Raw genomic sequence first — 14,960 nt, 5'->3', positions numbered from 1 at the left:
TTTTAGGAGTGAATGAAAGAGGAATAGGTGCCACCGAGTGGAGGGAGGGAGACTCCAGTCACTATAATTACATGGTTATTCTAACAAGCCCATGTGTCTCCTGGGATTTCTTGGACAAAAGAAATATTTTTCAAGTACAAATAATGGTGGTGCAGCATCTACGCCGGGGTATTTGAAACAGAACAGACATTTTTGGTGAAGAATTTTTCGGGAATTTCTGCTTGGTTGCTTGTGAGGTTCCAGGGGCTGCTTGCTGACGGCTCTGCGGAGTGCGAGGCTCTCCAGGCTGGAGGCCAAGGGGCTGGGTGGCCCCTCCATGCCAGTCCTTCAGCAAAGACCACGGCCCCCCTGGATAGTGTAACTGGGCGGTGGGTGGACACAGTATACTTCGTTCATTTTATAATGGCATAAGGTTTATACTGACCGAACATTTAAGTTTATGGGAGGATTGTGCTGGCCTCTGAGCTGCATGAATGACTGCTGGGACTTCAGCAGTGGGGTCATTTTTAAATGCCTCCTTTCTTCCTCTTTTGGCTGCAAGCTCTTGGTGATAAATATGTGTACATGGGCGGGGGGGAGGGGATCGTGATCCAGAGAGATGAACACGCACATAAGTAGATGTAACAGTCTGGCTTCAGATGTCAATCTTGTTTTCATCAGAGCTTTTTGTGGGAAAACCCGGAGTCAAATGGGGCAATCTGAGATTTGAATAAGAGCGACAGCTCCTGGATGTATGGAAAATTCATTGGCACAAAGAATATTCATGCACCCCCTCATGATGACATGATTTCAGTGTTTCAGTTCTATGAAGTAGGAACCAAACTAAAACCGTGGCTGTGGGGTGGGACAGGGTGGGGGCGGGGGTGAAGTTTGAAGTGGGACGGATACGGTGAGGCCCGAGGTGGTCTGAAGTTGCCCTTGAAAAGCTAGCACACAGTTTTTATTTAGACAGTGTCTGGGAAGCCTAACAATCACTTCTCTAAAAGTGCCTTTATTCACACCTTCCAGTGGACTGAGAAACACATCAGCCCACCAGTATGAATGCATATTTTAATTTGTATTAGTTTTATTTTTGGTGACTTTGAAAGGAAAGCTATCCTTCAGACTTATCAAGACGAAAATGCTGAAGTGACCTTGAGAGGTCCCTGCAGGCTACCAGAGGAGGTTTTGGGGGCCACTGAGAATGAAGGAGATCAATAGCCATAATCAAAGCTTTTTGCTTTGTCCACGTGGCTTTATTTAGCACATGAGCAGGAGATGTCACCAGGAGATGACAAAAAGTTTCCCTTTTCACACAGCCGAACTGTACTTTGAATCGTTTTGAAGTCCTGACTCTGCTGACCACTTTGGGGCAGACACCAAGGTAGCTAGCCTGCTCGCGAACTTAATTACTTCCTGGAATTCTACCCCTCCTGGGCCTGGAGGACAGCTTCCCCTCCCCATGGGGACTTTTCTGTCCTCCCCTTCAATCACCTCTGTCTGGTGGTCAGGGCCAAGGAAGGAATTCCCCAATAATCTGAAGCTCCCCTTAGGAATGAGACCCCACCCTGCTCATCACCCTGGTCATGTCCTGCTGGCCTCGCAGCACTGGCCCCTGAAGGCTACGACTAGGGCAGTGCCAGGGGAGGGCAGTGAGATGTGGGGCGGACCCATTGCAAGGCCCCCTAACTGGATGCTTTTACATACACTCATTATTCCTTCTGCCTCAGTGTTTAGGGAGGAGCGGGTGGCTTGGCTACCTAGAAGAACTCATGTTCAGAATTGTGAACATATTAAAAAGTCAAGCTGAATTTGAAAACAGCCAGCTCTAAGCTCTTTAGATTTGTGAGATAAACAAACTCCCAAAAGATGCTTTTCCAGAATATTCTCTTTTTTCACTTTTTATTTGGAAACAGACTCAAAGTTTCAGGAAATGTACCATGAATCCCAATATGCCCTTTACCTAGACTCACTATTTTGCACATTTTGTCCTGTTTTCTTTTTCTCCTTCTTTGTCCGTATACATTATCACCATCATTCTTCTTGTTGCTACTGGACTACTTCCATGTGTACCTTGAAGACATCATGTCCTTTTACCCCCACATCCTCAGCCTGGATCTTTTATGAACAAGGACACTCTCTTGACAAAAATGTTATTTTTTGAGGTAGGAGAGGGGTGTCTGTTGAAGCCTTTATAACTTAAGTGTGAGCCCATCCAGAGTGCCGAGTGTGGGGCCTTATGCAGGCTGCTACTATAAAGGCAGGGAGAGTGGAGAGGAAACCCCACCACAGGTCTGGAGGGCTTTATTGTTGCCATAAAACATATTTTTTCCATGTTCTCTTTAGACACATGAAATGAAGTCTGCATTCCCAAGATCTGGCTTGTGGCTTTAAAATAAAAAAAAATATTTTTACAGTATTCTTTTTGGAGAGATGAAGGCATGCATTTTATTAACATTTCTCAAACTCTTTTTTAGCTTTTAGGCTGACAGCATCCAGCCTTAGACTGGTGCAATCGAAATACTGTACATACCTTTTTAGAAATTACACCTTTCAGTTAACCAGAGGGGGAAACTTTATTTTCTTCTGTGAATCATCAGCTCTGTGATGGAGAGCTTTAACATCCCTGTGTGTGATCAGCAGAGTAGGGTGACAGGGAGGTAATCTGGCTTATCCCACCTGACGTGTCAATGAGTTCTGCAAGCAGTTTTCTGGGGTTTTGCTCATGGGTGGTTTGGGTCTCATTCATGATGTTCTATAGAGACCTGGTCCAACCCAGCGGCAGACAAATACCCAGGAAGTGGTATAAGCTGCACGTTTGCCGGTCTGGCCACACCAGGATGCACTCTGAGGGGCAGCCCAGTTTTCCCTGCTAGGAACGCAAAGGACTTGCTCAGAGCTGGAATTTGGCGGAAGCAACTTGCTCCAACACGTCAAAGCTGCTGCATCCCCAATACCCCACCTCCTTCTTCCGCACTTACACCCCCAACCCCAACTTGAGGACTCCCCGCCGCCACCACGCTGACAGCCTCAATCCTAACCCCACCGAGGCTAGGAAGTGTCTTTGCCTCAGAACAAGCCTGGAGAGGGGAGGCCACCAGTGACTCCCAGCGGCCGCACAGGGCGCTGCGCCCCCTCGCCCCGGCCTCTTCCCCTCCCCTCCCCTGCCCTGCGTCCGCCCCGCCGCCCCCGCGCCGCCTCCTGCGCCTGGGCTGAGGCAGATTCCTCTCTCCGGGTTTTCAAAGCGCCTTTCCGAAACCACCTCCCCGCCCAGAGAGGGCGAGAGATCCCGGGCGCAATTGCTCCCCGGAGCGGCCGACGGGCGCGCGGGGAGAGGCCTGTGCCGGGGTACTTTCAAACTGAGGCGCGCGCACACACTCACACCCACCCACCCACCCAGACACACGCGCGTGCGCGTGCTCGCGCGCGCATACACATACACACACACACACACACACACACACACATACACACACACACGCCCATTTATATAGGCGGTGGCGGCGGCAGCGGCCGGGGCGGCGGCGGCGGCGGCGGCGGCGGTGGCGGCGGCGAGCGCAGGAATGATGGAGCTGAGCCAGCCGACCCGGGTTGGAAGCAAGTGAGGAGAGCCTAGGCGCGCCCCGGGATTTCTGTGCCCGGTGCTTGTCATCCTACTCAGGGAACGGTGCACGAAGAGGAGGGCGGGGAAGAGGAGGGAGCCAGGTGAGCGAGGAGCCCCCTGCATATCTGGACTGCCCGAACGCACCTTCCCTGGACTCCAGCCGCCTCTCCACCCAGGTGGGCGCGCCCGCTTCCCCACTCGCCAGGGGTGCTTTGAGGAGACCAGAAAGTCGCGGCCCGGCTGCGCGGGATGCCTTTCGCCAAGCGGATCGTGGAGCCGCAGTGGCTGTGCCGGCAGCGACGCCCGGCGCCTGACCCGGCGGAGGACGCGATCGGAGGCAGCGCAGAACCGCCGCCGCCGCCCCTGCAGCTGCCCGGCCGACGGGACGAGGCCGTGGCGCCGGGGCCAGAGGAGCCTCCCCGCGCACCCCCCGCGCCTCCGGGGCCGCCGCTGCCCGCGCCAACCGACCAGGCGCCGCCACCGCACGGAGAGGCGCCCGCGGCGGGTGAGGAGAGCGTGGCAGGGGTCCTGGAGGCGGCGTCTGTGGCTGGCGAGGCGTCCTCAGCGGCAGCCACCGCGGTGTTGCTCATGCTGGACCTGTGCGCGGTCAGCAACGCGGCGCTGGCCCGCGTCCTCCGGCAGCTCTCGGACGTGGCCCGGCACGCGTGCAGTCTCTTCCAGGAGCTCGAGAGCGACATCCAGCTCACCCACCGTCGCGTCTGGGCGCTGCAGGGCAAGCTCGGCGGCGTGCAGCGCGTGCTCGGCACGCTGGACCCCAAGCAGGAGGCAGTGCGTGAGTACCCGCGCGGTCCGCCCGCCTAGCGCTCGCTCCGGCGCCGCACCCTCGCGCCCTCCGCGGTCGCCGCAATCCCAGCCCCGCGGCGCCGCGCCTGCTGCGGTTTACACCTTACTCTTGCTTCCCCATCCCTCCCCTCCCCTGGGACTCACCCCAGTCTTCCCAGAGTTCGGGTGAGGGATGCAGACGCCAGGGGAGAAAGTTAAAGGGGGCGGTCTCTGACCTCAAAGGCAGCGGTGGACAGAGAGGGAGCATTTTTGGGGACAGAGGAGGGTGAGGGGTCTGTCATTGACTTCTAGGGCTCGATTTTTCCGTCCCTCCCCGGGAGGCAGAGGGTTGGTGCTACTTCTGTGGTTTCCAGCAGCCCGTCCTGAGCCCTGTGTAGTCCTCCCACCCCCACCCCAGCGCGTGCTTGGGGCGGGGGGGGGGGGGGGGGGCTCGGGAAGTAAAGTGGCCTTTTAGGGCTTCTGCTCTGCTGTGGCAGTTTTGGCCCTCTTGTGACCTCAGGGGCAGCACCGAGCTCCGAACTTGTGCCCCGCGCCTGTGTACGCCATAGCGCTGCGCCGCACGCCTCCCAGAGTGAACTCCGAAGCGCTCTGCTCCAGCCTTGTGGCCTGGGAAGGGCGTGGAGGGAGAAGTGTCCCGGACCCTGGGGAGGTCGAGGAGACCCTTGGGCATCTCTCCTGCCCTGACCACAACAGGGTTCCTACTGACTGACTCTCTCTGCCATCTGCCCTCCAAGAATCTTGGAGGTGTTCCGCGTCCCGCTCCCGCCCCCCACCCCAACATGTACTATCATCCAATTTCACCCGAGTGTGCAAGACCCCTGGGCACCTTTGCTGCCTGTTAACTTCACTCTTGCGACATCCCAGGGCTCCCAATAAATGTAATTCTGGCGCTCAGGAGGGTCCCCTGGCGCACTGTTGGCCAAATCAGAAGGTGTCGGAGTCATTTAGAACCGAGCGGACGGTGGGCGGGAGCCCTAGGCTAGCATGCCGGTCCTTCGGCACCTAGTTCAGCGGCTGCGACGCTCACAGCGAAGGTGATGTCAGCGGCTCTGACTTACATAAGAAGCTTCCCTGGTTGCTGCAGCAGCTGCGCCGGTGCGGGGTGGCCGCTGAGCGCGCGGGGCGGGGGCGCTCTCGGCATTCTTCCCCGGGGACTTCCGGGCACCTCTGCCCTGCAACCTGGCCCAGCCTTCTAACCAACCCTTCCCGCTCGAGTACTGCCCTCCTTCCCCAAAATAAAATAAAGTAAAACCCCTTTGAACCCCGGCCCGGGAATTCGCTGCTTTCTGCAATAACAATAATAATAAGCGTAATGAATAAATGATGTGCGCGATCGGTTTTCGCAGCTATAAAAGACCCGGAGTTGGGTTAATGACTGGTTGTTTAAAGGGCAATTCCGGGGATGAGTTCTGGAAAGAATTAGGACTGCCGTGGGCCAAGTCGTATTTTACTTTTGGGACTTGAAATGAGCGCTTTAATCCTACCTCCTTTTTTACCCCAAACCACACAGCAGGGACAGGCCCTTCACTTTCAACAGCGCTGATATCTAGGGAGTGCGGTCGGGGGAGTGGTGATTTCACTTCAAAAGGAGTGGAGGGAAGTTTTGCAGACTGTTGAGTGGTGCATACATTTCGTGTGTGTGTGTGTGTGTGTGTGTGTGTGTGTGTGTGTGTGTGTGTGTGAGGAGTGGTGATTTCACTTCAAAAGGAGTGGAGGGAAGTTTTGCAGACTGTTGAGTGGTGCATACATTTCGTGTGTGTGTGTGTGTGTGTGTGTGTGTGTGTTGCATACATTTCCCGTGTGTGTGTGTGTGTGTGTGTGTGTGAGTGTGACACACACTGCCCCTTAAATGAGATTTCTCATAAGTGAAACTCAACACTGGAGCAGAATGAGTTTTCTCCCTTTTTTCTTTAGAGGCAGGGGTGGGTAGTTATGTACCCAGAATTTAATACAATCCTTTACACTGTTTGGAGTACAGACTAATGGTTAATGGATAAAAAGGGATTTTTGGTGTGTGCTTACAAGTGATGAACATATAATGAACATATAGTCAGTTTAGGCGATTCCCTGGTGGCCTAGATGGTAAAGAATTTGCCCACAATGCGGGAGACCTGGTTTCAGTCCCTGGGTCCGGAAGATCCCCTGGAGGAGGGAATGGCAACCCACTCCAGTATTCTTGCCTGGAGAATTCCGTGGACAGAGGAGCCTGGTGGGCTACAGTCCACGGGGTCGCAAAGAGTTGGACAGGACTGACTACTTTCACTTTTCACTTTCTTTCATACTCTATTTATATGTATTTATATATGAATAAATAAATAAAGATGGGTCTCATATAATAAAAGGGATAGACTTAAAATCTCCTATTAGTTTTACATTTTTCTAAAACATGATCTCCATGCTTTGTACCCATACCTCTCTCTTCTTTTGTCCATATAAATTTAGGATGACATTGTTCCTGTTTGATGTCATAAAGGCATTACCTTTGGGAGGAAAAACACAGTATTGTGTCTTAATTTGGGCTTCTTAGTGTGCAGAGGTGGAGACAAGGATTTCTGTGCAAGGAGTTTCTTTGAGAGGGGATCCCTTGAAGCACGGGAAACAAGTAGGGGAGTGGGCAACTGGGGTTCAATCCAGCACACACCCGGAAGTGTTCCGCTGAGGAATGAGGAAGCTGGAGTATTTCTCCATCAACTTCCACCACTCACTGATGAGAGCACTTGGAGCCTGAATTCCCTGGCTCCTGAGACCCACCCCAGGTGTGGGCTCAGCAGGCTCCTGGGCCATGCGGAGAGGTGTCAAAAGTCTGTGATGTGGCATGCGGGACCTTTTAGATGTGAAGATCCCGCATGCCACAACTTGGACTTCGTGTAGCCAAGTAAATAAATATTTAAAATAAAATGTCTGTGGTGTGTTTGGGAATCTCTGCTGGGGTTGCCTGGGAAGGGGAAAGGGGCTGTGTGTGGGTGGAGAACCAGTGGCATCTGCTATGTTATGCGTCTCCCTTCAGCGTTGCTCAAAGCCTAAGGGGGTTTCAAAGGGAGAAGAAGCCTAAAAGTGACCGGACTTCCTTCTTCTCCCTCCTTGAATGTGTCTGGATGCCTCCATACCCCTGTATAGCCTTTCCACCCATATCACCATTGTCCATGCTGCTTCATCCTTGGATAGCTGCTTCCTGTTGCCCTGAGACAGACTGGAGTGGTTTTTGCAGGGGTGACATCATCTGACACACACTTCAGCAAAGTCACTCTGGAGGCAAGTCTGGAGGCTGGTAGACTAGTTAGACAGTGCAAGTGGTGTCCGTGGCTGAAACTCAATAGACAGTGAGAAAGGCTCAGATTGTAAATTCATTTTGCAGATATAATTGACAGGACTTAACCAATTAGATTGGTTACATGGTATAAGAGCAGAAAATAATAATTATTATGGATGACTTCTAGTGAGTTTTTTTCCTTAAATAGCTTATAGAAGGTCCATTTCCAAAAATGGGTAAGGTTTATGTAAGAGTAGATCTTTTATGGTTGGGGTAGAGGGTAGTGGAACTGATACTTTTCTGTTTGTGCTATGTTAACGTGAGATGCTTACGTCTAAGACAATTAGATGTGTGAATTCAGAACTCAAGAGAGAGGTCCAGGCTGGAGATGCAGATGCGAGATGTAAGGGCAGAGATGATATGTGAAACCCTGGAGCTCAGGACCAGGTAGAGAGTAAAGAAAAGGGGGCCAAGACTTACCCTAGGGCAGTCCAACTTTGAAAGTTTAGTAGAGAAGAAAGAGCAGTGAGCAAGCTAGAAGGAAAATCAGGAGAGTGGTATGATGGAAGCCAGGAGGAGGTGTCTCAGGAATGGAGGGGGAATCATTTTGGTCAAATGGTTCTGAGAGGAAGATGAGTGCTGATGTAAGACCACTGAGTCTGGTACCTTGTTAGCAATGAGTGGCCCTGCTAAGTGCCATTTCAGTGGAGGGGTAGAGAGGAAGGCCACATAAGAGGGGATGAAGAGAACAGGAGAAGTGGAAGAGGAGAGAGCAAGCACAGACAGCTCTTATAAGGAGTGTTGCTGTGAAGGTAGGGGGGAATGGAATCGTGGCTGGAGGGGAATGCAGGGCCCAGGGAGATTTTCATAAAAGGTGTTGATATTGAGGCATGTTTAGATTCCATGGAGAGGGAAGAATTGATGATGCTGGAAAAAGAACTGGATAATTATGGAAGTCCTTAAGAGGCTGAGAGGGAAAGGGATCAGAGCACCGTCGCCCATAGAAACTGGAGGGAAGATGACACATATGGGCAGAGGGACAGGTGGACTGGTGAACTGGTAGCAGTGGGATGGGGTGTTCTTACCCAAGTCCATCTCTTTTCTCTGACTTTCTTGGAGAGATAATCAGTTGAGAGGGTGTTGGTAATGTGAGGAGAGAGGACAAGGCATTAGTGCTGTCTCAGGAAGGGAATGTGGATGCAGGAAAGAAGTATGGAGGGGTTCCCTGGCTGTATGGAGAGCCTTCTGAGACTTACGGTCATAAACATGGACTCAGTCCAGCTTTTCGGTCACTAAAACTGGAGATTTTGAAATTATTTCATGGGCCTCAACTCCAAACTGTTCATCCTGAGACATTTGAATGACATTGGCTTTTGGGTTGCTGTTGATTGTATTTAGTTTCTGAGTCTTAAAGTACTTTTTATATTGAAGCTGAAAATTCATGCTAAGTCTCTCAGTTGTGTCCAACTCTTTGCGACCCTGTGGACTGTAGCCCACCAGGCTTCTCTATCCCCGGGATTCTCCAGGGAAGAATACTAGAGTGCGATGCCATGCCCTCCCCCAGAGGATCCTTGCAACCCAGGGATTGAACCCGCATCTCCTGTGGCTCCTGCATTGCAAGCAAATTCTTTACTGCTGAGCCACTGGGGAAATCGACAGAAAAGGGCACAGACCATAAATTTATAGCTTGGTTAACTTTCACAAAGTGAGCATCTCACATAACCATTGCCAAGATCAAGAAAGAAAACGTTGCTGAATCTTGAACCACCCTCCCAAGGCCCATTTTATCAGTCACTACCCTCTTCCCCAAGGGAAGACTTCCTCCATCAATTAGGTTTTCCTGTTTTTGAACTTTGTGTAAGTGGAGTCACATAGTACATACCTTTAAGTGTCTCATGTTCCTCACCCAATATTAAATTTGCAAGAGTCTTTCATGCTGTTGTATATACAGTAGATTGTTCGTTCTCATTGCTGAATAAAATTCCATTGTGTGCATATACCACCATTTGTTGGTCTGTTCTAATGATGAATATTTGGGTTATTTCCAGGGTAGGGCTATCACCACAGATGTTTTTCTATGTGCTTTCTGGTGGGCTTATGTTTCGAATATAATACACACACACACACACATATATAAATACACAGTTGTTTGGAATCTGTCTAAAAGTGGAATTGCTAGATCAAAGGGGATATATACGTTTGGCTTTAGTAGCTACTGCCTAACAGTTTTCTAAACTGGTGGTACCAATTTATACTCCCAGAAGTATATGCAAGTTCCAGTTGCTCCATGTCCTTACCAACACTGGTATGGTCTTTTTAATTGTAGCTACTCTGTAGGCAGCTAATAAAAATCTCATTGTGGTTTTAATTTGCATTTCACTGATGGCTTATAAGATTGAGGACCTTTTCATATGTATTTTTGACCACTTGAATATTCTCTTTTCCTCATTTTTTCTTCGTTTTTCAATATGGTTCTCTGTGTGTTTTTTCCTTCTCTTGTAGGAGTTGTGGATGTAAGTTATTTGTGAGCTATAGATACTGCAATTACCGTCTCTCTGTCATGTGCCTTTTCACTGTCTTAGTGTTACCTCTTGGTGAGCAGAAGTTCTTGTTTTTATGTAATCCACTTTATGGATCCTTTTCTTTATGGTTAGTGTTCTTTGTGCTCTGTTTTATTTGTTTCTAAATTCTTCACTAACCCCAGGGTCATGAAGATATTCTTCTATGTTCTAGAAGTTTTTTTTGTTTGGACTTTGTCATTTAGATCCATGATTCATGTGGAATTGATATTTACACATGGTGTGAAGAAGGGGTCAAGATGCATTTTTCCCTGTGGATGCACAATTAATCCATTGCCACATACCGAAAAGACCATCATTTCCCCATTTTACTACAGTGACACGTTTGTTATCTAACAAGTAGATTGATTTTATTTTTTAGCTAACATTCATTGAGTTCTGCTCTATGTCAAGCCTTGTGCTAAGATCATTGTATGAATCATTGTATTGAATCTTCACAATGACTCTATGAGAGTTATTGTCCCATTATTTTCCTACTTTACTGAGAGTTAACAACTTACTCTGTGTAGTAACAGCTGGAAAGTGCTGGAGCCTAGAATTAGGGTCCGGGTCTCAGTGCACAAACTATATTTGCAAACATTAGACTTTTCTCCTATGAGTGGCTGCACAAATCTAGAGCAGTTCCAATGTTTAAATCAATATGCCTCTGTCCACTTGTCATGTCCCTCCCTGCCTTCCCCACCTTCCACTCCAGTCCAGTCACACTGAGTTCTACTGGCTATTCCCTAATTCTCCAGGCTTTCTTGTTCTTCAGGCCAGTGTGTATACTGCTCTTCTCTCTGGAACATTTCACTGGCTCATTTCTGTGCTTTCTTGGCTAATCTGTGGAGTTGTCATCTTCTCAGCACAGTGGAATCTGATCCCTTGCCTGCTGCCTTCCACCTGCAAATTTTCTAGGACTGTGTGCTAACCTTTATCTTAGCTTTTCTCCTTCTGGACAGCAGACTGTGTGGGTGCTCTGCTAGATTCCTTCAGTCCTCACCTCTCATTCTGAAGGCTACTTACTGCTAACTCCTGTGACTGTGCCTAGGGCTTCTTTTTTTTTTTCTGCCTGATGGACCATGCTAGGCCCTGAGCAGAGGGCAATTCAGAAGTGCCAGTGAGTTAATGCCCTTGAAGCAGTACTCAACCAGTTATGGATAGGACACTGGGGGACCAGTGGCCCTGCTTCCTTGCTCCTTGGATGAGAGAGCTCCAAGGCATGTTCTGTACCATCTTTCAGAGTTCACCAGAGGACTGAGCTGCAGTTGCTCACCGTAGTGACTTGTCTTCAGACACACTGTGTATTCTCTGCCTTCTTTTCCCCATCTCTTACCTACGGGTACTCCCTGGGGTCAACTCCCATAAAACCTTCTTGCCCTTGAGCTTGCACTTGCGCTCATAAGGTCTGGGAGAACCCATGCCAGAACAGTCTGTTTAATCTTTGAACTGTGAAGATGAAGACCTGGGACCGAGAGTATGGTAGAGGTCACGTTTCTCTTTCTTTTTCCCTAAACTTCTTTCCTGAGGATTATTAGATTTGCCACATGGGCACACCCTTCCAGACGCTTGGTGGTGGGTCTGGATATAACTTACCACCCTTAAGTGGGCTCTCAGTTCAAACCTCTTATTGGGGTGGGAGGAGGTCTTCAGTGCTTCAGAGGTGAGAAGGGGCCCAAAGCAAACTCAGGCCTACAATGATGAAGACACACTCCGTCATTTCCTTGGCGTTCTGTCAGCCAGCCTTTGAGAGTGCCATTTGTCTTCCTGTGGAATTGGGCCAGTAATGGCCCCAAGAGATCCATGCTCCCTATTTGGAATGCATAATTTTAGCCACAGCTGAGCCCCAAACTGCTAAAGCCAGAAGTAGTCTAAGAAGTAATACGTGGGGTGAATCGTTCATTTGGGTTTGGTATGGCAACACTCATCATGGCTTCAGCCTGCTTTTGGAAGGGTGATCCCTTTCCTCCCCATTCTGTTCATTCTACCACTCACAAAACCCCTTTACAGTCTGGTTAATGTGGGTTTTCTTTGGGGGGGAGGGATGTTTTTGTCGCTGTGGTTAGGTGTCTTTTCCTCCTGGCTCTACTCAGCAAGTTTTTCTGAGACATTATGGAATCCGAACAGCTCTACCGAAAGCTGCTTTAAAACCTCTTGTAGAGCAACCAAGAAGAAAGCAATCTTTCAAAGGTTAGTAATCCATGGGTGTAACTTCCTCATAACCAGTAACAGCAACACATTTCTTCCTCGACTTTTCTTGTTGTACTGGATTGGGCTTTTAAATCAAAACTACTGAACTATTTTACCTAGGAAGTACTTGCGATTCTGTTGGGCTGATATTTCTAGGATGGTAACAGTAAAGATTTATCTCTTTGTGTTTGTGGAAGTGTTTTCCACACAATGCCATCAGGAAGGTGTAAATTCCACAGAAGCACTCAGACACATCTTCAATCTCAGGGCTTCTTTTCTACAATAGTCATCACCTTTAAGTTCCAATTACACATGGCATCTTTCCTGTTGTCCCATGTTAGCCCAAACATCTTAAAGATCACTGACTTTGAATTTATTTATTTTTTGCCACTCTTGTGGGTTTCAGGATCTTAGTTTTCTCACCAGGGCTTGAACCCAGGCCCACAGCAGTGGAAGTGTCGAGTCCTAACCACTGGATCACCAGGGAATTCCCAATATTTTGAAATTTTAGAACAAAGACAATTTTAAATGTAGTTGGAATTTTTTTTGATAGTTCAGTTGAATTTCTTTTTACTCTAATGAAAATCTTGAACCACAAGATTTTGCGAGACACTCTGTTAAAAACAATCATGGGAAGAGTATCCCCAGAACAAACCCTCAGTCACAAAACTTCTTGAACGTTCTTTTTGCATCAAGAATTCCTTATGAATCACATCTTGATAACAAGTGAAAACAAGATAATGAGGTGAGAATGGTTTCTGAATGTAAGGCTCCCATTCTAAGGTCTAAATTTGTTGAAATAAGGTTTTGGCAAACCCTCCTAAGCAGACTGTAAGCCCACAAAGGGCAGAGACCCTGTCTAGCTCATCTTTGTAAATGACTAAGACAGGCATGAGAACATGAGAAGGTTTGAGTGTACTGAAATAGGACTCTGGGGACCTGATCATCCATATGATGAAAAATCACTCAATTATGAAACATCTAAGTCCTTCAAAGCTGTTGTCATTCAGTTGCTCAGTCGTGTCTGACTCTTTGCAACCCCATGGACTGCAGCACGCCAGGCTTCCCTGTCCATCACCAACTCCTGGAGCTTACTCAAGTTCATGTCCATCGAGTCAGTGATGCCATCCAACCATCTCATCATCTGTCATCCCCTTCTCTTCCTGCCCTCAATCTTTCCAGGCATCAGGGACTTTTCCGATGAGTTGGCTCTTTGCATCAGGTGGCCAAAGTATTGGAGCATCAGCTTCAGCGTCTGTCCTCCCAATGAATATTCAGGGTTGATTCCCTTTAGGGTTGACTGGTTGAATCTCCTTGCAGTCCAAGGGACTCTCAAAGTTAACCAAGAGTAAAATGAAGTGAACGAGAGTTGAAGAGTCTTGGGATCTTAGAGTTGGGAAAGACCTTAACACCCATCACATCCAACTGCCCACCCAAGGTGGGACTCTTTGTGAAGATGTCCCAAGTGGAAGCCCATTGAATTTCCATGCCCTCCAAGATTCCTAGGAAAGGCCACCCACATCCCAACTTTGTTACTGGTGAGTTACCACTCTAAAACAGTCATTACTTACACTGAGGCTAAATCTATCTTTTGGCAGTGCCTGCCTTTTAGTCCTGATCTGCTGTCTGGAGCCATATGGAATCTGCTTATAATCTCTTTTCCAGGACATCATTAAGTGTCTAGAGGTGACTATTATTGTCACTTCTAAGTTTTCTTCATCCCAGGTAAAACAACTTTAGCTCCTTCTACCAGCACTCTTAATGCCAAATTTCCTGTCCTATCCACTCTGATTGTCCCCTGCCACAGGTGGAGAGCAGGAGTGTGCCTATTCCTTTCTCTGTCTGATGTCCCCCTAGGACTAAGGTAGCCCTTGTTGCTTTAACCATTTGCAGGACACTGCTGGTGCCTGATTGCTCTTATGGCCCAACAAGCCCCTATCCTTTATGGTGGCAGTTCTTTTACACGTGGCTTCCTCTACTCCATTTGTGTAGTTGGTATTTTTGAACTTAAATTTCATAAGACTCCCCCATTGTCTCTGTTAAATTGAATCTTGCTTGCTTTGCTCTTTCATTTCCGATCAGTGGTGATGGTTTAAAATCTTGATTCAATGTGTCAGCCACTGCCCACAGCAGTCTGCTCTCTGCAGACATCATAAACATGATTCTAGCCCATCACCCACATCTTTGATAAAATTAATGTTCAGATGGACTCAAGGCCAGAGCCCACTGGCAGGCAATACTAACAGCATCCCTCCAAGTTGACGTCTGTTAATCACTGTTCCTTGGGTACCATTGTTGCAGCAGCCCTGAATGCTCTCCCCACCTTCCCATGCAAACCACATTTCTCCACGTTGCCCACAAGATCTATCATCATGAGTGATTGTCAAATGGTTTGCTGAAATCAAGATACCATATGTCTGTAGCATTCCTTTGATCTCCCAGTCTAATAACCCTACTCAAAAGGGAAATGAGGTTAGTCTGGCTCAAACTGGACTCACTCACTGCCATCAGAGGGGCTATTTAAATGTTCTTGTGTATAAGGGATAAAGAGTTTATTTGGGGGAATCTGCTTTGG

At 48.6% G+C, this 14,960-nt stretch overlaps 1 protein-coding gene across 1 annotated transcript in view; it reads left to right on the top strand.

The window, feature by feature from the left end:
• Window positions 1-3,832: 3,832 nt before the first annotated feature.
• The window catches only part of NHS (NHS actin remodeling regulator), a 338,630-nt gene continuing 327,502 nt past the window's right edge, over window positions 3,833-14,960 (top strand). The window contains exon 1 of the mRNA XM_061135905.1: window positions 3,833-4,376. Within this exon, the coding sequence (XP_060991888.1) occupies window positions 3,833-4,376 (544 nt within the window). The remainder of the gene's footprint in view (window positions 4,377-14,960) is intronic.

The sequence above is a fragment of the Dama dama genome, chromosome X, assembly GCF_033118175.1.
Source record: "Dama dama isolate Ldn47 chromosome X, ASM3311817v1, whole genome shotgun sequence".
NCBI classification, from domain to species: Eukaryota; Metazoa; Chordata; class Mammalia; order Artiodactyla; family Cervidae; genus Dama; species Dama dama.
This window is presented reverse-complemented; position numbering and strand designations above follow the sequence as displayed.